The sequence below is a fragment of the Triturus cristatus genome, chromosome 2_2 (genome assembly GCF_964204655.1).
Source record: "Triturus cristatus chromosome 2_2, aTriCri1.1, whole genome shotgun sequence".
NCBI classification, from domain to species: Eukaryota; Metazoa; Chordata; class Amphibia; order Caudata; family Salamandridae; genus Triturus; species Triturus cristatus.
This window is the reverse complement of record NC_140582.1, coordinates 318872002-318898279: the sequence shown is the minus strand read 5'-3', so window position 1 is coordinate 318898279 and position 26278 is coordinate 318872002. Positions and strand designations below refer to the sequence as shown.

Sequence of the window (26278 nt, the reverse complement as noted above, 5' to 3'; positions counted from 1 at the left end):
TATTTTGAAAGGCTGCACAGTTTTGATGACTCCACAAAACTGCACATGTGGGCGAAAATTCTTGCCAATTGTTTTTTTAGAAGGATTTTCAGCAAAATCATTTTTCTATGAAAGTATTGTCATGAGGTGGATTTTATTCTGAAAAACTTACTTTTGTGGATGTTTTCTTTTATAAAAATGCATCTATTGGGGAATTTGCAAAAATACTTAGCAAAGGCTGCACAGGAAAAGCTTTGCAACATTTTATACCCTAAATAAAAGCACATTAATGTGCATGATATTCACTGTCCTTTTCGCTGCAATCTCTTCTTGGCTAGTTATATAGTGAAACTTGTGACATTTTGAAAAGAATATCTGAAAAGGTTTGGGAGGATGAATGTTATGCACCCCTAAAAAATAGCACTATAATGTACATTATGTCCATTTTGTGTACAGGTCGGTCCAGTTCTTGACTTCTGTTATACTGCAAGACACCTTAAGCTATCAGTGGATGACAGGTTCTTACGGTGCAACTCTGATATAAAAGTATATACAATAACACATAGGCTGGCAAAGAGTCATCTGGACTCTCCATTTTAGTGGTTATCCTAGAGTTTCGAAACCGGGTGAAAAACTGATCAATTGATCAACTCTGGAGGAACTGGAATCCTAGCCGAAGGTCTGAAGCTTTATTTAACTAGTGTACCTGGTGCGGGACTTGCCTTGCCCTCTGGATAATGTTACTAGCCCTGCCAAGTATCACGCATTAAGCGTTAGACTAACGCATTTTCGTGTAATGATCCGCATCACCGCACAAAAATGCAAAGTCACGCATTCAAAGAGCCTCGTGACGTTGCTGACACCAGCTCACACAGGAGATGGGAGCGCTGCTATTAGCACTCATCTGGCAGCTCAGTGTATGTGAGACAGTCTAGTCAGAAGTGCACTGCTCCGCATCGGTAGTCACGTGACATGACATGGCGTCACGTGACTGAAACATTGTGTCCCTGAATTGCCATGGCGCGATTAGTGGGCGGCAGTTATGCTTAAGTTTCGTTTGGCACAGGCAGCCCACCGTTCCTCGCACTGCTGTTGCCTGTGGCTTTCATCATGCAAATACGTCCCTGCGACCGGACGGCTGCTGCAGACTCGTCGTCGCTTGGATCTCTGTCACTGACACTCAGGTCAGTAATATCGGACTTGAAAAATATTTAATTTTAGAGCGTCACTGAGCTGCGCTCCGCTCAGGTGACGCATCTCGATACAATGGCAACCACTTACCGCCGGCTGGTGGTGAGCGTCCACCAAACAAACAGGCTGAGAAGATAGCCTTCCTCTAAGTTTGTCTATCTCATCAAGGGCCTAGGCCGCCGAGGCCCTGTGGCATTGCAGGCTTCGGATATCAGCGGTGGGAGTGGCACTGGGGGCACGGGGCTGAGGGGATTTCTCAAGGAGTGCGAGACACGGGACTGTAGTCAGTTGCTGCTACATGTTCTATCCTGAAAGAAGCTCCTCTGAGTGCACTCTGAGTTGCGCTTGAGTTTAGGTGCACTGAAAGGACAAGCACGTAATAAAAGTCAAGCTGCAGCAGCTCAAACTAGCATTATGATTATTCACTTCTTTACAGTCAGTCCTGCTGCCAGAGACTCATCGCGGCCGTGGCACACATTTACTTAGTGCTCATTCTCAATATATTTAATTTGAAGCTGAGCGTGCGTCAGCATGAGCACGTAGCTCACTGCTCGTGTCCTAGGCTACGCTGAAATGGTGCCGCTAAAGGCTGGGTAGTGAGGTCAGCTACAGTGGCTCTAGATAACTGATTTATATTATAGCAGCTGAGCTCTTTTACCGCATAATACGATGACTATTGGGAACAAAACTAAAGTACTGCTTAGGATAACTGCTGAAATAGATTAGCACCCTTCCATCTTTGGTGCTTTATAACACTTTATAGAGCTTCTTAGAGTTTCTTGTTGCTCAAATGGGTCTAATTAGTGATATTTATATATTTAACTCGTCTTCATTGCTTGAGTTTGCACGTGAGACAGTGTCACTCCTAGTTGTTGAAATGCCACTCATAATTACACTAAAATTATGAAAATGTCACACTTAGCAATCTGAAACCTTGGCAGCTATGTGCTACTTTGTGAAGGAAACAGTTCAAATCATGCCTTCAACGGCTACCCTGAAGAAATTGTGGACCTTTATAGTCAATCATGATATACACCAGAGGTCTTCATACTGCGAGTTGGCCACCAGGGGGAGCATGAACTGAAGGGAAGGGGACTTCAGGCTCTGGCCAAGAAAGCACGGGGGTGTAGACCAATATCATGCTGAAAACAAGCATTGGCATAGCCAATAGGTCTCGCCTTTGGGACCTTATAAGCGCATAACTAAATACTTATAAGGTCCCAAAAGCGAGACCTATTGGTTATGCCAAGTGATCGCGATCGCAATCAGACATCAAAGCGGCCATGCGGCCGCGAAAGTGAAAGTAATGCACTGTAGCTCTAGGCTGGCCTGGTAGCACTTTTTGGAGCCCCCTCAATAAGTCTCGCCAGACCAGCGCATGCGTGGGTCAGGCGAGACCTAACAATGTGATTTTAGTGAAAAGAAGAGTTGAGGTGAGACCCTGTGTCATGGGCAGTCAGGAACTATTTAGTCAGTCATGTCCTGGCAGGGAGTAGGTTTCAAAGAAGAGAGTCCATTTAACCCCACCTCCACATCGCAACTCCACATTACTGATAAATGAACATACTGTGGACACTTTTAGAGTACAAGGACTGTCACTACAATGTTTACAGTCTTGTCTATGACTTCATTTTGAAAATAAATGATTGAAAACAACAGATATGATCGAATTGATTAAAAATGCTCAGAGTTGCCTCGTGGGCCAATTTCTTGTGTCACAGCTCCAGGAAGTCCTGGTATTTTAGCTAGCAATTCATTGCATCTTGGAACGTGTAGATTAATTTTTAACACTGAAAGAATGGTCTCAACATTTTCTAACATGCAAACTACTTTTGGCTAAAAAGTAGGAACTGCCTGGAGTTGCCACACATGACATTGGGCTAGTTGCCAGCGGGATATAACAATGCAACAAAATAAAAAGCAAGAATGAAGATGTTTTTTTAATTAAAGTTTCTTTGAAGCCCTCTAAAGTCACTTACACATTTCGGTTTCTTTGGTAACAATCTCTTTGACACATGTAACTTTTTGTGAGACAGCAGTAAAATAAAACGTTTCCTCTGGAAACATACTTTAATTTCCCTGTCTACCTGGCTATCTCACTTGAAATGTTTTCTTGCTTACTATAAGTGCCACAGCAAATCAGCGTTGTCCATATTTATTGTTTGCACTCTATCAATACACAATTAATCAAGAGCAGAAGATCCACTAAGTATGCAGATTGTTTTACTCTCATTAGTGAACTGTCAGGGAAGTTGTGGATACAATGGAGGCAAACATCTATGGAGTTCTATTTGTGTGGGTATTCACAATCATCACAGTACCTTTACCACAATTCTCTGCACTTATATACTTACACCTATGAGAACCACGCAAAAGTGGGAGTGCATAAAATGCCTACAATTTCAGAAAGGGAATGAAACAAGAGTTTTCATGAAGAAAAATATTTTTTTTTTAAATTGATTTTAACTATAGTTCACAAATTTTGTAGCTTTAGACACATAGGAGCCAATTCACAAAGGTAAAGTTAGACAAAAAAGTCTAACTTTAGACTATAAGTCTAAGTTAAGACCTAAAGTCTAACTTTACACCTGAAGTCAAACTTTACACCTGACGTCTAAATTTAGACATAATGTCTAACCTAGATCAGATTCTAACTTTGCTACTTATTGGTACTCACAAAGGTAAATTACTAAGTAAACTTACTGGTAGTAAAGTTACTAGTAGTAACTTACCTTTGTGAATACCGAAAAGTAGTAAAGTTGGACTTTTGGTCTAAGTTAGACTTTTGGTCTAAACTTAGACTTCAGGTCTCAAGTTAGATTTTACGTGCAAACTTAGACTTCAGGTCTAAAGTTAGACGTTTGGTCTAACCTTACCTTTGTGAATTAGGCCCTTAGACTTCTGGTCTAAATTTAAACTTTTGGTCTAACTTTACCTTTGTGAATCAGCCCACAGATTTTACACAAGGGGATTATTCCTCACACGTAAGCACTAGGCAAAACTGGAGCATGAAAGAACATTAACAAGAAGTGTAACTTCCCATTATTCCCACTGTCTACATTTCAGTGTTTCATGAACCAGGTTAGAAGTCATGCACATCTGTTGTAAGTAGGCATTATTCGATGCTTGCAGAGATTCGTGATTTAATGTGAATTAGACGGAAAGCCTGAAAACAGAAATATATTCTATGCACTAATAAGGTGATAGTGACCTTCAGCAGAGAAGATGGTGCATTAATAAAGGGTGCATAACATCTTTAGTCTACATCTCCTTGACAAAACACCCTACATGCGTACCTGCTGTCACTTTTTGAGCTACTTAATACAGCACATTGAGCATCATAACAGAGAAATATTTGTATTTAACCAAGAGCATCTTGACTATGAGGTGCTATACATAGAACCGGCTTACAGCCTGCTTTATACCAGATTGCAATCAATAAGACGCGATGGAGGGCAGAGTATTGAAATAATACATGAGAGAAAAATGCACAGTTTTGTTCTAAACAAAAATGAATTGCACATTCTAAGAGGTGGATTAAGTGGTTTGCTCAGAATCACACAACTTGTTGGTCAAGTGCCAAATCCAGGAATAGAAAAGGAGAGCTGCTAGATGTACATGCATTGGATTTGCTAAAAGTTGTCGCAATTTCTTCACAGACTTTAATCTAATCCAAATGTATGTTTACAACCGACCTATGTACTAATAGGTCAGTTCACAAAATACCAAATCGCAATGGGTAGCAATTCGACCAAACTCATGAATATTAATGAGGCAGGTCACAAATTGTGACCTACTACGATTCGCTTCCATCACAGAGATGGTGGCTTGTTGGGGTCAGCAGAGCACCATGTCTGTGATTGCTTTTAAATAAAAGATGCAAACCATCTAAATGCAACCCATTTTCCTTAAAGAAAAAAGCATGTGCTCACAAAAAAGCAAAGATTTTTTTGTGCTATGGACCAATGCCTCCCACTAAAAGATGTTTTGTGATCATTCACATAGGGGCAGGCGTTCCATGGGGACCCATTCCTGTTTGCGAACGGGTTGCCACCTCCTTTGAAGTGTTGGTAGAATATTAATGTTTTGCAACTGCATTTTGGTAAGGAATTGCAATTTGGAATTGACACCCTAAACATGCCCTTTTCAAATAGCAATTTGTTATGATTTCCTAAACTAATTTTGTGATTCAGTAGCATGTGACCAAAACACTAAATGGGCTTAGTATATTTGAAAACCACATTTTCTTTTTGCAAACCTTGTGATTTAACGAATCGCTTGGTTTGCGACAAGAAAATGCATTAGTACATCCGGTCAAGGTCTCTAGGTTCCAGTTAAGGCAGTCGACCAAGCACCTACCACTGGAGTGTTCAAAACATAGAAAACAATATTTTTGTATCAAATATGATTGGTTAGTTTCTGCTATCAACTATACAATAACAGTTTTAAAGCGTGAAACATGGTTTGCGAAACTTTTATATATTTGTGATTAGAATCCAGTCATTGGACAAAGTTAGACACAAAAGTGCACATCAACTTCTACTGACCTTTGAACCTTTGGGACCTCTACCTCCTGATTCACCTGATTCACCCTGTTCAGCCGTAAGCGTGAAGAAAAGGAAGGAAAGAGTGCATACATGTCGGAAAAAGGAAGAGCAGACAGTCGAAGATTAGCCATGCCTTCTAGAAAAGCAGAATCCATTTCTCTAACATGCATCAAAATCTACACATTTATGACCTTTGAAGCTATGGTAGCAGGGTGAACTTATTACCCCACATGTGAGGGCGAATGCGCAAAGTAGTTAGGAATGGGAAGAGAGCAGCAATGTGCACACAACACTCATCACACATTGAGTGACCCCCAAGAAAACCCCTCGCAGCATGCACAAATGTGAGCAGGGTATGCATTCATACACCCAGGGATGTCCCTGGTCAGCTGCCAGTTGCAGCCATGTCTGCTTTTTCCAATGTATTCTGGTAAGAGTAATACTCACTTTACAACGAGGTAAGCAAAACTACAGGTCCCAGAATGCAAGAAAAAGCTATTCACTCTTGACATGGGAAAAATTGATATCACTCTGCACCTGTATGGACGCTGAAGCTTTTGTAGCAAGGGATATGTGTGCCAAGGCACACGACCACCTGCACACCTGTCAAATGCCCCTTTTGCAGTTATGATATGTGCCCTCTTTTCTCTGATACTGTGCTTTTACACTTATCAGGATAGTTGTTCTATCTTATAAGAGGCTTGGTGTAGCACGTAGATACCACTGTGAGTAACTTCTCATGGTTGCTTCATTTCAGTTATACTGACAACATGTCCTTTTGGGGTGGTGGTTACCTGTCACCTTTCAGTGTATGCATCTTTGGGAATTTTTGTTTCAATCAAAGGTGTGCTCAAGCAAGAAGGGGGTGGTTCTTAAGTGGGCCATGTCTTGCCACTGTCTGCAGTCTTGTATGGGCCTTAATGTAGTGCAGACCTCTTTTCTGTTTCTTGGAGCAATATGTGTATGAATATGTATATTTACATACGTGAGGGATTGGTGGTGAAGCTTTGTTTCATGACGACACTGGTCACTGTTTGCTGAACACATAAAATGAAAAATGTTTCTTGTTTGTGCTTTTTACAAAATTCCATTCTCTATTCAGTTAAGAGCTGACAGCACCCATGTTCATACAAGCTCTTAGTTTACACGTGTGGTCCAAGAACCATTATATTTGGGAGCTGGAGGTGCTGATGATGGTTGGGCCCTGCCCAGAAAAGTCTCATCAACAAAGTCATCTGTGGACCAGTGCAAGAAATGGAAAATCAAGAATGACCAAAGCATTTTAGAGCAAGAGAAAATAATGTAAGGGCACTTTTAATGGGACTGATACTTTTCACCCAGCTGTCCTAGAAATCAGATAATGCCCCAACTTTCATTCTCATAGCTCTGGATGAACTTTTCAGCAGGGACAGTTTCAAAGGTGACGGGTAAAATGCCATTGAACTGTCGTAAAGGGGGTTATCATACAAATGAGCTATAACATCTTTCCCTCGGGTTGCACCTATAAAATCTATATTACATTTGGATGTGCTATGACAAAACCAGTCTATAACATCTGCATAACTGCATCTGTAGGCGCATGCTTTCCCACATGCCGAAGGAAAATGAATCCTGTCATGGTGTACACCGAGCGGTCCAGCGCTGGCGCACGAGGGCCAGATCTTTTTGAAAACCATTAGTGATATTAAAGAGTTAGATTCATGAGTGCTGATGAGCATTTATGAGAACGTAAAGTAACACTACAGGAGTACTCTTTTACGTACTCTTCTAAGACTTTCTTAATCAGCCCCATAAATGCTCCACTCCCTATCAATAAAACTGCAAGGAGGGCACAGTCCTTTACTAATTGTATATGAATATTCACAGAATTTTCCCATTTTAGGTATTTTTGGGTCATTTCACAAAGACATGAAGAGAATATGAAAGAGTACTACAAGAATACTACTTTACGTATGCCAACATGCCTGCTTGAAAAGGCTCTATTGTGTGAAAAAGCGATTTCACATGGATATTCAGAAAATTGTGTACAACTCTCGTCTCTGTAACAAAAATAAAACGCGTCCCATGCAGGTAAGAGCAGTGGGGCGGTAGGGAGGGGTATTTAGGCAGACGACAATAAGGGAAAGTTAATTATTTATTTAATTTTCCCTCGTGGACCTCTGTCGGATCCCGCCCCCCCCCAACCCGGCCTGCACAGGTCGCAGCTGATCAACATTGGACAAGTTTGGTGTGTGCCATGTTTTTAACCGCCAGATATCTAGAAGTGTATTGCATGTCACCATATATAAATAAGGGTTTCTCCAACAGCTGCTAGAAACTCCCTGGAGAGAAAGATCTAGAAGCCAAATCAATATACATTCAGGTGCATGCAGTGCAAACCCCATTTTAATTCAAAACAATCAGAAAAGAAGGACATTTTTTATACATACTGCCGGAATTTGCTGCAATTTATATGCTGTCAGGGATGAACTAGAACCTTAAAAGTTAATGTCAAAATTGTTTGTGATAATAATACTGTTTAGTTCTATTTCCATTTCCTTGGAAAGTCAAGGCCTCAGTTCCGGAAGTCGAATAGTGCATTGCCTGGAGTCTTATGGAATCATGTCTGGCCCCAATGCGCCGGCCCGGTGATTTATGCTGCTGCCTTCTCATTAAAACCCGAACAGTTTTTCAAAGCAGATGTCGCGGGCTTTCTAACCCCCCCAAAGCATCAGAATTGAAAGTTAGCAAGACTGACCTTGGGCCCTTGCGGTCCGTGCTCCCCTCGTTCGCCCTTCCCAGGAGGGCCTGCTTCTCCTCTCTCCCCCTGTCAAGGAACAGAGTAACAGGTAAACATGGATAACCCCTGCGTCTCCACAAACATGGTATTGCTGACATATTAACGAATGCTCCCTTTGTCTGTGGGAACAAGTTGCAAGAGTAATACCAAACTGGTGTGTTTGCTCACTTCCACCATTTTGCAACATTGAAGCCTTGACAGAACCCTTAGCCTTTTCATGACCTTTGACCTCTACCCTCACCACCTGAGTCTCCAGAGACAGACACCCAGGGTAAGGGCAGGAAAGGAGTTCTGAGAGTAAAAAACACCAACATTTCTTCATTATTAAGGGCTTTAATTTAATTCTTTATGTTGAAGTCAGCCTTTTCCTCAAATATTTTGTATTTGAAAATACAGTGCAGTAATACATTTTTCTGACATATTTTCTCAGCTACATTGGAACCCAGAGATGATTTCCTGTGCATATTCTACTTTCACCCATCTCTACATATGAGCATGATGTAACCAAGTATCAATAAACAATCTATACTTACAAGGCAGTGTTTATTTACATATACATAGGCACGTTTTTTCAGATTCATTTTAAATCAAAAAGTAAAAAATCAAGACTATATTGACATATTGAAAACGTAGGATTAAGTAGATAAAATAGTACACAACTCTAGCAGAGCTTAGGAATAGGGATATATCAAAAGCAATATTAAAAGTTCATGGGGGACATTTCAGGGGAGTGGCCGCCAATAGTGCAGAAGGTGCAGTAGCACCACTTTCAGGGTACACCTCACTGCACCCCAACTGTGAATGTTTTGAGTAATGAAACTGGGGCTAGGGGCAGCAGCGGCTGGTTTGCGGGCAGATTGAGAAACTAGGTTATGGAGTGCATAGTAGGAGTACACTATACCCAGTACTTATTTGCCAGCATATATACTCTGTTTTAACACAATGGTGTAATTGGAAGTGTTCATTGTTTTCACCATCCTTATATTGCTTATCACTTTTGTCTGCTTTTATCTATTAATCACTGCAGCACATCTATTTTATACATGAATCTCAATGGTTCAATAAACATTGAAAACACCCCCTTGTGTATTTCTTGTACATCTCTCTGAGTGAGCACGAGTGACTGAGCGAGAAGGTTCTAGATCTGTTACCACGATTCCTTGGGGAGTCAGGGTTGTCATATTCTGAGGTTGCCCAAACCATTTGTTACCTTGCCAGGTTTAGAGGTACTTATGGTGGCACTGTGAACCAGCAGGTCTATCGGACAACATATCCTGAGGGGGTGCACGGAATCAGTCTAGCACCATCCCAATGTTTATGTTGTCCAACAAACTAACAGTTCCTACTGAAAAGTGAAAACCATACTACATGCCCTTATAGACAAAACGTTATCCCCTGTACAGATTTCATTGGAAATAATCAGAAACATTGTCATGCCAAATTTCGGCATTTAAAGTCACTACTATTGGCTTTGCCAATGCTTGTTTCAGGATGGGCTCATATTGCAAAGAGGTGTGAGACAAGCAGTTTCTTCACATGTAAATTGGTTTCCCTGCATGAAAAAGTGCCTAGATGCACATTTTTCGCAAGCATGTGTCCTCCTCCCCAACAATGCCCTGCAGTGTGCATGAGGGAACTCAGGTAAACATGGATATCTACAATGTGGGCAGATTTTGAGCTTACACCAAGAGTTCTGTGTGAAAACCTCAAAAGTTGGAAATTTATGGAAATCATCGATGTGTATCTACATGGTGTGTATTTCTGACTTTTCCAAAACGTTTTCTGAATTGGGGCCATAAGAATGTGTTCATGTCCTGCTGACAAGGGCATTTGATGAACAGCCTCAATTAAAAAGCAGCAAAGTATATATAGTGGCTTATGTCACTTGTGGCAGCACAACGCAGAGGATTGGATGGTGCACTGGCGTAACGAAACTTGAGGGGGCCTCCCTGCAAGACACGTGGAGGGGCCCTTTCCGGGCTCAATCAGGAGCTCTGCAGCCAGAGTGCTGTGCTGATGGGGCCCCCTGGAGCTTGGGGGCCCCCAGCACCGCGGGGGCTGCGGGTGCCTGTGCTACACCCCTGAGCAAAAGATACACCAATTTCAAATGATATTATCCCCCAGTCACCATATTTAAAGAGAAGTGTTTTAAAATTTGGAGCTTGTGGTCTAAAGACCTGCTGTCTACTGCCCAGGAACATTGCAGGGCTAAAGGCTAGAGACAAGATAATTGTGACTTCCACTTTGGGAGTGAAGACCCCACTAGTAAGGTAACATATTCTTTTTTTTAAATTCTTTTTATTTAACGAGAAAAATAAAAAGGAAAACATAACATTTGCTTCAGAAAGGATTACAGCATACATAGTATTTAGGTCAACATACACAGATGCATTGAGAACAGGGTAAATCAATCCCCCCCAATGTCCCTTCATACCAAGAGGCGATCAGGGCCGAGGCCATAAACCAAATAGCTTAAGTTATCAACAGTGTACACTTTGTGGTGTGGGTTGACCGGTTCTGTAGACCGTCCACGCCCTCCATATCTTTTCCCATTTGCGCGGGCACACCCTGCTCTGATATACTGTCTGCTCAGCCCGCTGGCACCAGTCCAAATCACTCTCCCAAGCTCTTGTCTTGGCTCCCCATGCGCGGGCAATATTACGATTCGCTACTGCTCTCACAAGAGCTGGCCATGTAGTGACCCATGTAGGCCAGACTATGTCCCCCGTCACCCCCAGGATATGTCATCTCGCTTCTACTGGGACTTGCTCACCCACTCCCGTTGCCATAACCCAGGACACCTGACTCCAGAATGTCTGGATCTTGTGACATTCTCACAATATATGAAAGAGCGTTCCGAGTTCCCCACAGCCCCTCACGCAATGTTCTGAAGTGTAATGGCCCATATGGTATTGCACAGATCGTGAAGCATAGGATCTACGGAAAATGTGGAGCTGTATCAGTCTAAACCTGGCCCGTATAGCTATCTCTCTGGGGCTTTGCATGGCTTCCCTCCAGTCATCCTCCTTCAGGAGGCCCACGTCTGATTCCCACGCTGCCCGCAGGGGACCCAGACAGTATGGGGTATTATTTACAAGTTTTTTGTACATAAGGGATATTGCTTTGTCAATCATTGGGTCGAGGAGGAGTCTATCTTCGAGCAGCGTGTATTCTGGCAGCGGAGTCCCCTCTTACAAATGGCAATGTAGTGCGTGTCGTAACTGCAAGTACCTAAAATGCTCAGTGGGTTGTAACTGGAATATCGCCCATAGGCTAGCGAATGGTATCATTTCCCCTTTTTTCCAGATGTCTACTAGGAGATCAATACCAATATTGCTCCAACCATGGAATCCCCTCAGGCTGCTAACCTCGCTCAACAAATTTCCCTCCCATAAGAGGGTCTGCTCCGTCAATCGAGCCTTCCATCCAGTCATCTTAGTAGCTTTCCGGCACGCCATGACCACAGTCTGCGTGTGGGGTGGAAGGGACGGGAACCTTTTCCTACCTCCATATAACACTGAGAGGAAACTACCTTTGCCCATAGCGTGGCGATCGACCCGATAGGCCGATTCATCAATAGGTGAGAACACCCAACCATTGATGTTAATCAATTGTGACACCCAGTAGTACTTCCTTATGTCCGGAACCGGCAGTCCTCCATCATAAACCCCCCCGTTGCAGATTCTTCAAAGCGATCCTGGACCCCACCCCATACGGATTCAACGGTACAGAAGAAAACCTCAGGGATTAAAAACGGTGTATTTTGTATAGCATATAGAAGACGTGGTAAGGCCATCATCTTGAACAGGACTGCTCTTCCCATAAGGGAGATTGGCAGGCGCCTCCAATGCACAGCATCACCCTTCAGCCTCTCTAGTTGGGAGTGTACATTCATACAAATAAACTCCACTTTGGTATGAGTGATCCATATGCCCAGATATTTGAAGAGATCCTTATGAACCAACGCCATACAGGCCGACGTTAAAGTCGGTGGATACCCCGCTAGGGTGAAGACCAAAGACTTGTCCCAATTGATGCGGTACCCAGAATATTGCCCACATGACCCTATAATATGGATTAATCTGTGAAAGATCTGTCGTGGTCTGTGGGCTTATAGGAGGATATCGTCGGCGTACAAGGAGATACGTTATTCCCACACACCCCGATATCAATCCCCCGTATCAACGGATCTGCCCGGACCCATGAAGCCAGTGGCTCAAGGGCCAGCGCAAAGAGCACAGGCAAGAGCGGGCAGCCCTGTCATGTGCCCCTATGAAGCCGGAAGAGTCTGGACATTGACCCATTAACTCGAACTCGAACCAGCGGTGCCGCATAAAGAAGCTTGACCCATCTTTGGAATTCGAATTTTGTGAGACTGCAAATAAGTAAGGCCATTCAATACTGTCGAATGCCATATGTGCATCGAGAGATATGAGTGCTGCTGGGACGTCCGGGCGTTGCCGTACTGCTTGCATAACCCCATATAATCACCGGAGATTCAATCTAGTGTTTCTGTGGGGCATGAACTAGGATTGTTCCGGACGAATCAGCGACTGCATTAACAAAGTCAATCTGTTTGCAATTGCCTTAGCGAGTACCTTGGCCTCGAAATTCAGGAGCGAGATCGGACGATACGAGCGACATAGATCCCGCAGTTTATCCTTCTTCGGGATGACAACAATAGTTGCCGATCTCAAGTCCAGAGGCAACTATCCCTCGGACCGAGCCTCGCGAAACATGTTAAGCATATGCAGTGCCAATTTGATCGCCACACATTTGTACATTCCCGCGGGGAACCCGCTGGGCCCCGCTGCTTTCCCCGACTGGAGATCCCGTACGGCACCCTCAATTTCTTCCATTGTAAAGTCTGAGTCTGCCGCATCGGTCTGCATCCATCAAGCTCAGTAGCGTGATGTCCTTCAAAAATTCCACGCAGTCCTCTTCATCCCTATCTGATTGGGATCGGTAGATCCCTTCCTAATATTTGGCAAATGCCTCAGCTATATCCGTACCCGTTCCCCGCACCACGCCCTCCAGAGTGCGAATCTTCGAGACCCAGTTGCGGCCCCTATCTCTCCTTTCTAACCATGCAATACGCGTATTTGCCTTGTCACCAAGGTAATAAACGTGACTTTGTGTGGCTATTGCGTGGCCCGTATCTTCCGCTAAGTCCCAGAGCTCTTTCTGTTTGAGTCTGAGTGTATGCATGCATTCAGCCTTGTCCCCTGGAGTCGTTTCTGGTGTCAATTCGAGCAGAGCTATCTCCTGTTCTAAACTGTCGCAAGCTATTCGCTTTTCCTTTCACTGAGCCCCTGCAGCAGCTTGCACGTAATCCCTGGCTACGGTCCTTTATGCCTCCCATAATATGCAATTGGAGCATACTAATCCCTCATTTTCTGAGAAGTAGAGCTCCGTGCATTCCTCAAAGCGGTTCCTAAACTCCTGGTCTCTAAACAAATAGGGATCTAAGTGTGGGGGTAGAGACCAGTTCTTCTTCGGGCCCCGGACAATTACCTCCACCAGGGAGTGGTCAGAAATTCGTCGGGCCCTATGACAACACGCTTGAAAAATGGTAGCTGAGGCAGCATGCGAAAAAATATAATCAAGTCGCGACCCGCTACCATGTGCAGTGGAAATGTGAGTGTATTGCCTGGATTTGGAGTTATGCAGGTGCCACAAATCCACCAGCCCCATCGCCTCCACAAAGCCCTATAATGGTTGTGGACCCCCAGCCCTGTGGGCGCTAGTTTCGCGGTCGAGGGCCGCCTCCATAGTCTCGTTCATATCCCCACCCAGGAGAAGAACGCCCACTGGCATATCTAACAGAAGGTCTCCCAGGTCTGGAAAGTCATCCCATGCAATCTTGGGGGGACATATACTGAGCAAATGTTAAGGGTGAGACTCTCCCATGTCCCCGATAGTGCAGCATACCGCCCCATATGATCAACCAACGAGCAAGTAATCACCAAAGGTAATGTGTTCTTAAGAAGAATCGCCATACCCCTTGAGCCTGTCGTGAACCCTGCATGTACTGCCAGCGTGTACCCAAATCTATTAAGAGCAAGATAGTTATTCCCCTTCATGTTTGTCTCCTGAAGGAGCGCCACGTCCGGGAGTGTCGTCGTAGATATTGCAGCACCATGGTCCTTTTAATTTTGTTGCCCAAACCATTCACATTCCAGGATAGTGCCTTCAGGTGTTTACTATGCAAAAGTTGGTCGCACACTGCTCGTCACACCAGCAAGTTGCCCCAAAGGACTGTGGTAAATGTAGTGGCGACGGCGGGTACGCCTATGCCACGGTGTGTAAAAATAACAGTATGTGTTGCGTTAGCCATCCCTGGACACGTGTTTCGAGGTAGTTGCCTCTCGTCAGCAGGGAGCAGGTCAGTGTGAAGGGGTGCCGTGTGGACTGCCAAAATGTAATTAAAACAGGTCAAGTACCTCTCATGGCGCGCAGGTGCAGATCCAAGGCTCGTCAGCCCGTTGGCTCAAGGGAGCCGTAATCAATTATGCAAAAGTTGGTCGCACACTGCTCGTCACACCAGCAAGTTGCCCCAAAGGACTGTGGTAAATGTAGTGGCGACGGCGGGTACGCCTATGCCACGGTGTGTAAAAAGAACAGTATGTGTTGCGTTAGCCATCCCTGGACACGTGTTTCGAGGTAGTTGCCTCTCGTCAGCAGGGAGCAGGTCAGTGTGAAGGGGTGCCGTGTGGACTGCCAAAATGTAATTAAAACAGGTCAAGTACCTCTCATGGCGCGCAGGTGCAGATCCAAGGCTCGTCAGCCCGTTGGCTCAAGGGAGCCGTAATAAATTATGCAAAAGTTGGTCGCACACTGCTCGTCACACCAGCAAGTTGCCCCAAAGGACTGTGGTAAATGTAGTGGCGACGGCGGGTACGCCTATGCCACGATGTGTAAAAAGAACAGTATGTGTTGCGTTAGCCATCCCTGGACACGTGTTTCGAGGTAGTTGCCTCTCGTCAGCACTTACCTGCTCCCTGCTGACGAGAGGCAACTACCTCGAAACACGTGTCCAGGGATGGCTAATGCGACACATACTTTTCTATACACACCGTGGCATAGGCGTACTCGCCGTCGCCACTACATTTACCACAGTTCCTTGGGGCAACTTGCTGGTGTGACGAGCAGTGTGCGGCCAATTGAACTTGATATATTACGGCTCCCTTGAGCCATCGGACTGACGAGTCCTGGATCAGCACCTGCGCGCCATGAGAGGTACTCTACCTGTTTTTAATTTTTGGCAGTCCACGCGGCACCCCTTTACACTTACCTGCTCCCTGCTGACGAGAGGCAACTACCTCGAAACACGTGTCCAGGGATGGCTAATGCGACACATACTTTTCTATACACACCGTGGCATAGGCGTACTCGCCGTCGCCACTACATTTACCACAGTTCCTTGGGGCAACTTGCTGGTGTGACGAGCAGTGTGTGGCCAATTGAACTTGATATATTACGGCTCCCTTGAGCCACCTCACTGACGAGTCCTGGATCAGCACCTGCGCGCCATGAGAGGTACTCTACCTGTTTTTAATTTTTGGCAGTCCACGCGGCACCCCTTTACACTTACCTGCTCCCTGCTGACGAGAGGCAACTACCTCGAAACACGTGTCCAGGGATGGCTAATGCGACACATACTTTTCTATACACACCGTGGCATAGGCGTACTGGCCGTCGCCACTACATTTACGACAGTTCCTTGGGGCAACTTGCTGGTGTGACGAGCAGTGTGCGGCCAATTGAACTTGATATATTACGGCTCCCTTGAGCCACCGGACTGACGAGTCCTGGATCAGCACCTGCGCGCCATGAGAGGTACTCTACCTGTTTTTAATTTTTGGCAGTCCACGCGGCACCCCTTTACACTTACCTGCTCCCTGCTGACGAGAGGCAACTACCTCGAAACACGTGTCCAGGGATGGCTAATGCGACACATACTTTTCTATACACACCGTGGCATAGGCGTACTCGCCGTCGCCACTACATTTACCACAGTTCCTTGGGGCAACTTGCTGGTGTGACGAGCAGTGTGCGGCCAATTGAACTTGATATATTACGGCTCCCTTGAGCCACCGGACTGACGAGTCCTGGATCAGCACCTGCGCGCCATGAGAGGTACTCTACCTGTTTTTAGTTTTTGGCAGTCCACGCGGCACCCCTTTACACTTACCTGCTCCCTGCTGACGAGAGGCAACTACCTCGAAACACGTGTCCAGGGATGGCTAATGTGACACATACTTTTCTATACACACCGTGGCATAGGCGTACTCGCAGTCGCCACTACATTTACCACAGTTCCTTGGGGCAACTTGCTAGTGTGACGAGCAGTGTGCGGCCAATTGAACTTGATATATTACGGCTCCCTTGAGCCACCGGACTGACGAGTCCTGGATCAGCACCTGCGCACCATGAGAGGTACTCTACCTGTTTTTAATTTTTGGCAGTCCACGCGGCACCCCTTTACACTTACCTGCTCCCTGCTGACGAGGCAACTACCTCGAAACACGTGTCCAGGGATGGCTAATGCGACACATACTTTTCTATACACACCGTGGCATAGGCGTACTCGCCGTCGCCACTACATTTACCACAGTTGCTTGGGGCAACTTGCTGGTGTGACGAGCAGTGTGCGGCCAATTGAACTTGATATATTACGGCTCCCTTGAGCCACCGGACTGACGAGTCCTGGATCAGCACCTGCGCGCCATGAGAGGTACTCTACCTGTTTTTAATTTTTGGCAGTCCACGCGGCACCCCTTTACACTTACCTGCTCCCTGCTGACGAGAGGCAACTACCTCGAAACACGTGTCCAGGGATGGCTAATGCGACACATACTTTTCTATACACACCGTGGCATAGGCGTACTCGCCGTCGCCACTACATTTACCACAGTTCCTTGGGGCAACTTGCTGGTGTGACGAGCAGTGTGCGGCCAATTGAACTTGATATATTACGGCTCCCTTGAGCCACCGGACTGACGAGTCCTGGATCAGCACCTGCGCGCCATGAGAGGTACTCTACCTGTTTTTAATTTTTGGCAGTCCACGCGGCACCCCTTTACACTTACCTGCTCCCTGCTGACGAGAGGCAACTACCTCGAAACACGTGTCCAGGGATGGCTAATGCGACACATACTTTTCTATACACACCGTGGCATAGGCGTACTCGCCGTCGCCACTACATTTACCACAGTTCCTTGGGGCAACTTGCTGGTGTGACGAGCAGTGTGCGGCCAATTGAACTTGATATATTACGGCTCCCTTGAGCCACCGGACTGACGAGTCCTGGATCAGCACCTGCGCGCCATGAGAGGTACTCTACCTGTTTTTAATTTTTGGCAGTCCACGCGGCACCCCTTTACACTTACCTGCTCCCTGCTGACGAGAGGCAACTACCTCGAAACACGTGCCCAGGGATGGCTAATGCGACACATACTTTTCTATACACACCGTGGCATAGGCGTACTCGCCGTCGCCACTACATTTACCACAGTTCCTTGGGGCAACTTGCTGGTGTGACGAGCAGTGTGCGGCCAATTGAACTTGATATATTACGGCTCCCTTGAGCCACCGGACTGACGAGTCCTGGATCAGCACCTGCGCGCCATGAGAGGTACTCTACCTGTTTTTAATTTTTGGCAGTCCACGCGGCACCCCTTTACACTTACCTGCTCCCTGCTGACGAGAGGCAACTACCTCGAAACACGTGTCCAGGGATGGCTAATGCGACACATACTTTTCTATACACACCGTGGCATAGGCGTACACGCCGTCGCCACTACATTTACCACAGTTCCTTGGGGCAACTTGCTGGTGTGACGAGCAGTGTGCGGCCAATTGAACTTGACAGGTGTTTACTATGTCGTGTAGTCATTGGAATGTGACAACTGTTGATTCACCTCCCCCCATGCCCTCACAGCCTGTGACCACCCCCCACCCCTAGGCATCCGTGTAGTGTCATGTGTTCCAGCACCCAAGTCTGTCCAAGAAGCATTGATGAACTGAACCATATAAAACACAAGCATAAAAGGGAAATCCTCACAGCCCCCAATACCCCTTCCTGCTACCCTGTTGCGTAGCCTTGAAACTACCCACATCCCCAACTAGCAGAGCGCCTGTCGCCCAAGAGTCAGTTAACTAAGATAGGGGTTGCCGAGCATCGCCTACACTTGGCTCCACGAGGTCCCGCTCCAGCCCAAGTCCAGGAGAAATATCCTGTTGCAGTGTGGCAATAAAATCTACAAAAATAGACATCTTAGGGAGTGTGTGTGTCACCGTACCACCCACTATGATATACATTACGTGATACAGCAATCCGTCCCAGAATAGGATATCTGTAGCGGTGGGGTCATTTTTGATGGGACTCGGAGTTCACTGAACTTAATGATTTGGATCGTCGGGCGTGTCGGTCGCGTAGATCCATTCCTTCTCGGCTGCAGGACGAGCCTAGGGTCCATACTGGGGCCCGCCGCCCCCCAACCGGCACCACCACGCGCATATTGTTGCGGCAGACCTGCCCCTCCTGGTCCTCCAGCTTCAGAGCCACCTGGCGGTGTTGATGGACCAACTGTTGAACTTTTTCTTCCAGCTTACGAGTGGTAGATTGAAGCTCAGCAATGTTTGTTTCTGTCGTGGTGACACGCTCCGAAGTTTTATTCATATCGGCTCTGAGAAGGTTCATTTCGATTGATACTTTGTCTATTTTGGTTTCCAGCGTCGTTCCCAGAACCTGAATGGCCGCCATAATGGAGCTTAGTGACGGCTCCGAGGTGTCGTCTGGTCGCCTGTAGCACCGTCCTCCGATGATGACTGCTTTGGGACTGTATACTTGTCCAGTTTATTTGTCTGTATCAATGGGGCCCCCTTTGGCTTCATGGCGTAGAGATCCTGGAGATCGGATCAGCAGCGCACGATGAGTCTCAGCGCCGCCTCGTGTCCTTCCACCGCTGGCAATTGGCACTGGTTGCACGTGTTGGTCACTCCCAGTATAAAGGCCTCACCGGGGGGTCCCCATTTCGGGTCCCACGCGTCCCACACCCACCATGTGGGGATGAAAGTGTCAGGGCACAGGTGTCGCCACTCCTCGTAGGCCAAAATCTCCAGGTAGGCCTCCCTCAGCTTTAACAGCCCGCCGTCATCCAGAAAGGACCACTGTGCGCAGGGACCCCGAAACTTATCGTCGCCGTGTAGTCAGTTATATAGGGCAATTTTCCCGCTAAACAGCCCGATCACCAATCAGCCCCATGGAGCTGTGGCGATGAGAACAGAGACGCGATGAACACAGGCAGCAGACTCCAACGGAATGGCTCGGATGTGTGCGACAGTTACAGAGACACCGTTAAGCAAATAGGAACGCTCCCTCGTCCCCGGAGGTCCAGGAACCCAGATCAGACGAATCCACCAAACCAAAGGGCGCCGCCCAGCTCCCAGGACATCCGTCAAAGGCGTCCAAATGTCCTCCAGGTAGAGAATGTCAATAGGGTGGGGTCCCCACTCACTCACAGCTCAGGCAACCAATCGACGGGATACCGTGCAACTGATCCTTCCTGTCCTGATCCACAATCTGCGGCCCCCCGGCAGCCGGCATAAACCCAGGCGTCAGACAAGCTGTACCGTCCTCTACGAAATTGCCAGCACCTGGCCCTCGCAACACAGAGGGCGACAACGATGTGGTGGTGTGCTCCCCCAGGTCCAATGCGGTGGGGCCACCCCTTGCACACCCATCAGGCATCAGCGGTTTTAAATAGTGGCACCGGAGGGTCCATTCCTTCCCACCCGCTCAGGGCCCGTATAGGAGGTCGCTGCCTCCGTCTAGTTCGTTGCCAGCTCTCAGCCACCCGGCACCGCCCGGTTCTCCGGTCCCGACGGGGCGGGCAAGGCAGCGTGACATGTAAGGTTCTAGGCCCAGATCCATAGCCCGCAGAATACTCACGATGGCCCCAGCACTGCACGCAGCAGGATGATGTATCTGCATGTTACAGACGTCACCGCAGACACGCCCCGAAGGCCTCCGCATACGCCCCCTCCACCAACTCCGTCGTCGTGTATCTCGGTGAGTATAGGGCGCGATTCTTCTCGGGTGGCAGCATTCATTAGCAGTTCATTTCCCGCAGGTTTGCACACAGTATCAGCTGTACAACTGCAAGATATTCCGGGCTTACGTCCCGGCCTCGGCGGAGCTCGCTTCTTACGCGGCCATCTTGGCAGATGCCAGGCCGCGCCCCCAAGGTAACATATTTTTAGCAGATTTTCAACGGGCATGATTCTTTTAAAATACCTGCAGCTTTGTTTTTATAGCGAAGTTTATTTCAATAAGAGATATGAGGCTGAATTGCTAGACCATAACAACAGCACTTCTACCTTGTCTGAAAGGACACGCCGGGCAATCATACAATTTTACTTGCTCGGAAATTCTAGGTAGGATAATACAAGACGGCAATACATTGATAGATCAATATTCTGAGGTGATACCACCTGTACCTCAGACAATCTAACTCTTACAATATAAATGCCTCAATAAAATTCCTGGAAAAGTTAATCAACTGGATGCATTCCTTCTTTCTAAAAGAGAACCATACTAATAACTAACATGCAGTGGCGGCTGGTCCATTAGGGGCGTTGGGGCAGCGCCCCACAAAAGAATCGGGCAACAGGTGAACAGGAATGTAAACAGACGAATTGACAGCTTACAATTCGTCTGTTTACATTTCCGGGCTCGCCTGTGCGCTTCATTGGTGAAAGTGCGCTGTGCCCATGTCACGCACAGCACACTCAGGCAGAGACGAGCAGGAGTTCAGAAGATGGTCTGCGCAATGCCCCTCACTCAAATTCACAAACCATTAGGTTTGCTGCGCATGCCCTGTGTAGAGCAGGAGTTAGGTTCCTGTTCGGGCGGTGAGGCGTTTTGCGCAAAGTCGCCCCATGCCCTATCAAATACCAGGACAGAGTAAACAAGGTTCAGCAGCCTGGCTCCCCAGTCTCCTAATTGGCAAAAGAAAAGAGCGGGGAGAAGTTACTTCCACCACGTTGCAGAGCAGACGTTATGCGACGCGGGACCGGAGAAGATGCCTGGTAAGTTCTTTTATTAATTAAATTAACCCCCCCATACCCTCTCCAGTCATGCCGGCCGCGCCTGCTCTTAGCGCTATTAAAACATAGCGGGTGTTCGGTATTTCCAAACTTAAAGCTATGTGTTTTATCAACCTTGTAAGGATGAAAGGCTGAGTGGGCCCACCGGACTCAAAGCTGTGACTATGAGGTCAGACACAGTTCCATTGAGATCACATTATTCCAGCCAGCCGCCAGGTTGAGGGGTCAGTATGACGCAATACACTCTAAGGTTGGGTGTGGCGTCACATAGTGACAACCCAGGTACAGAACTCACAACAACGTGGTCTGCTAGGGGCTTTTTGAAAAGGCCGCGCCTCAGGTTTTCTTTTCTTCCTGAACAAAGTTCTGTTCCCTTTAAGTAGTGCACCGCACCGTCATTAGCTATGTCCACGCAATTCTATTTCTAAGCCTGTGGTTGAAAATGCTCCAAGCTGCGAGCAAAGCACAATCGTCTAATGACAGGCTCTGTGGTCTTTATTGTGAGTGTGTTCAACAAAACAGGTCACTCTGGCATCTAGTATCTTTTAGGTCACTTGAGTGTGTGAGAATGTCTCATTGGAGTGTGAGAGTGTGGGTCACTGGAATGTGAGAGCCCGGAGTTACTGCAATGAGATAGCACGGGTCATTGGAGAAGTAGATAACCATTGAAACCTGCTTCCACTTTTTGGCTACTTTCTGTTCATTCCTTATGCAAATGAAAGGTTGGTTAAATACTCGATGTTTTCTTATGGCGGGAACGTTTCCACTCGTAAAAGTTTCTCAGTCTGCAATCATTGTTGTGACAAGTTAACTATGTCCAGGAGTGCTTATCTCAAGCTGTAAAATACATGCAAGATGCATACTTATCGTAGCTTGCACTGCTGTGCATTTTTGTGTTCTTTGTGGGACAAATTATTCACTAGTTAGGTTGTGAGATCCGTGAAATAATTGCCAAAACACAAGTAAAGCAGCTTTTTAAACAAGAAAATATTCTGCCACTCAGAAATGCAGATGAAGCTTGTAGTATTTGCATTTATAATATATTTTATTGGATTTTCTTTCTGTTCCCTAATCTTCTACAAATAGATGGTCATGGAAATTCTTTATTTTCAAAGTAAGGTTTCAAAGACCTCATGTCATGTGGATAAAGTAGGCTGTGTATTGTGTAACCATCGAAGTACTTGGTTGTGTGTGTGTCCGTCATAAAAGGCACAACGTTGAGCAGCAGAAATGTAAACTGGAGGTTTTTTTTATGACCGAGGATGTGGTAAATAAATGAGGGACTGCGTATTACATGAGGCTGAATCTTGATGCGTGCTCGAGAATTAGTAAGTCATTTACCCAGCCCTTTAAGTGACAATGTATTTCTCCTGTCTAGTGTATTTTTTATAGGAATTATAAAAATATTTATAGAATGAAAGCATGTTACAGCATTTGATGATTTAAATGTTCATTAGTCATTCGCAGTAATGTTTTATACATCCCAGTTATATTCTGTGCATTCAAACCACGTACAAAACTTTCTTTGCCCTTAAAGTATTCTGCAACCCTGTCCTATGCTATGCGTTCAAGACACTTACAGAGCTTTGATTCTGCACCCCTGTCATAACATTTGTATCCAAGTCATTTACAGCACTTTCTAGTAAAGTATTGTGCATTTCAGTCATATGCGATGCATCCAAGTCATTTATACTCTGAAGCTACAGACCCTGCTACGCGTGATGCACCTCTGAGAAGCATACACACTGAGTGCCAGCACTGGGCCTAGCTTAAAAAACATAAAAATAGAAATGTTTCTGACGCTAGGCCCTGCTGGTACACAGCATGTATATTGCTCAGAGTTGCGTGGCACTGGCAGGGTCTAGCTTCAGAAACATTTCTATCTACATGTTGTTATATGACGTCCCTTTATTAATGTAATAACTGCACTTTCACAATTGCTTTATTAACCTTCTTGCTTCTGAAATTTCCTTGAAAATGCACCATTTACCCACTCTTTTTTCAAAATTTGCCCGAACTCCCCTTAAGATGTTCAGGCTCGCTCGCTCCGCTCGCTCGCCATGATGCACTCTGACACAAAGTTTACGCACACCATTTTCAAAAGTCAACAGCCGCCACTGCTAACATGTATGCCTCTACTACGACTTCCCACTCCATGATCAAAAATTGCTTGGGATCCTCTCATCTCTCCATCACGATACTCTTTTCCAAGCCTCTAGGTTTTATCATAGATCAAAACTTGAATATTACAGAGGTTTTTGGGCAAACCTACAAAGCCTGCAACCTTTCATCTTCTTAGTAAGTTCTCCATCCTACCCCCGGACTTCAGAACCCAGTTGCAGGCTCTAGTACTCGCACGTTCAGACTAATGCAATGCTCTACTTGCTGGCCTTCCCAAATTCATGACTGCACCACTCAAAGCTATTCCGCTGACACCAGCCAGCCTCTTCACAGGCTCCAAGAAATAAGATCACCTATGTTTAAAAATTGCTCAGACTTTCCATGGAAACAATACTTCTCTTTAAAGTGACCTTCAAAACACACAAAACTCTGCACTCTTGATTACAGAGCTACCTGAAGGCCAAACTACACATGACAGGTGACAAAAGAAACAGGAGCAAATGCTCAGCTATTATTAAAGATCCCCAAAACAAAAAAACAAAAGACTCTAAACCAGGAGTTCTCTTGCATAGGCACCAGGTGGCAGCACCTTATCTGAGAAGACATCAGTGTGAATACAGATTTAGGGGCAGATTTACAACAAACTAACGCAGTGCAGTGCAACAAGTCATTTTGCTGCGCCGTGCTGCGTTAGTTTTGAAGCACAGGGATGCATCATAATTACAACAATATGTCACATCTCTGTGCTTCCCTCTGCGCTGGCGCACCATGGTGCAAAGGTTGTTCGAGTGGGGGGACAAGCGGCATGTCATTAACCTATTTTATGGCACTGTACGGGTGGACATGGAGAGTATGGACTGCGAAGAGCGAAGGGCTTGGGCTGGAGAATTGGGGAAGACTATCACAGATGCGGACTGGTATCGTGTGTGTGAGCAGTTGAGGCGGGTGTCTTGTAATCACAGGTTTTCAATTTACTGCTTTTTAATATCCTGCACGGCACCTATGTGACCTCCAAGGCAATTGAACATGATAAACCCCCCAAGAGGAGCTAGCTGTGCGCAATGTGGAGATCTAGGGACCTCTTTTCTAAATTTGGCTTAGAACTGAACTGGGATTCAGAATTTCAGGAGGGCTGTGGTGGCAGCCATGGTGAGAGTGACTGGCTTAGAGGTCCCCTTCACACCGCTGGCTTGCCTTTCGGGAGTGGTGGTGAAACCCAAGGGCCTCAGGATTCCTTACATGTTGGCCCAGCTTGCTTTACTCTTAGCGAAACAAAGAATTGTCACTGGATGGATGGGGGACAGGTTGCCGCTGTTGACTTCATGGCTTAAGGATCTCTGTGAATGGGTAGCAGTGGAGGAAGCACATGTTCGCCTCACCTGTAATGATGAGAAAGTCCAAGATGAAATCATGACCTGGGGTTGGTTTGGAATAACTGCAATGAGAAGGGTGACACTAGCTCAGGGGAGGGCTCGGACACTGAGGAGTGAGATTTCGCATCCTATTTTTCAGGCCATGTACAGACCACGACGGCCAAGTGTGATAATTTATACCCTTCTGTTTTCACCGAGAAATTGTGTAATGTCTTAAACTCATCATTCTATTAGTCTAAATGTATGTTTTTATGCCAACTATGACCTACATGTAATTGTAGTGCTCTGATGATTATGGCGTGGGCTGGATGCAAAGGAGCAATATTCCTATTCCTATTGGACCGTACTCTGTATTTTTGCATTGCTTGTTTCTTTGTTTTCTGTTATTTTGTACGAGAAACTTAGTAAAATAAAGTTTAGCAACAAAAATGTATGGAATGACCTTCCACACCACATTAGATTCTCCTCATCTCTTCTTGAATTCCACAAGAAACTGAAAACTTGGCTCTTCGAGTAAGGCTCCTCAAGGCTACCCTCACACATCTGCAAAGCAGCAGGATACCCCCAGGGGCGATAGTGTGTTATAAAAATACACATAAAATTGTGAGTTTACTGGTTCATCTAATGCACCTTGCTTTAATTGTTGTCTCTAGTTATGTATAACATGCCCCACTGCTCATGCAGTTAGGTCTCTGCTATAAATACACCACAAATAAATAAATACACAACAAAACAAAAGCGTTTGTATAAATATTGGCTAGTTGTGATGAATATTTTCTTGTGTATCCTAATTATAAATCTGTTACAGCAGGGCTTTCCAAACATTTTAGAACCATAACCTACTTTTTACTATGACAAAAGCTCGAGCCCCACCCACATTAAATAGACACAGGTGACAAGTGATTTTTAATGTAGCTAAAGCATTGTGTGGTAATGCAGTGTCATTTACTGACAGCACATTTTTTCATTAAAATGGGTACTACATTTACACAGACATATAGTTTTGCTGAGAAAACTGTTTTCCACAAAAATGAAAATGTGTGTATTTGGGTTTCAGTGAATATGTATTAATGGCACATCACCAAGTAAAGTGTTTTGATCCTACTGAAATATCTGTTTCCAGCACACTTCAAAAATATAGAAAAAAATGCTTAATTTATGCTTTTCTCAATCTC

General features: G+C 45.8%; 1 protein-coding gene across 1 annotated transcript in view; it reads right to left on the bottom strand.

Moving 5' to 3' along the window:
• Window positions 1-26278, bottom strand: part of COL25A1 (collagen type XXV alpha 1 chain) — an 898191-nt gene that overhangs the window by 93621 nt on the left and 778292 nt on the right. The window contains exons 18-19 of the mRNA XM_085641379.1: window positions 8455-8523; window positions 5718-5762 (exon numbers count right to left, since the gene is read on the bottom strand). Of these exons, the coding sequence (XP_085497505.1) occupies window positions 5718-5762; window positions 8455-8523 (114 nt within the window). The remainder of the gene's footprint in view (window positions 1-5717; window positions 5763-8454; window positions 8524-26278) is intronic.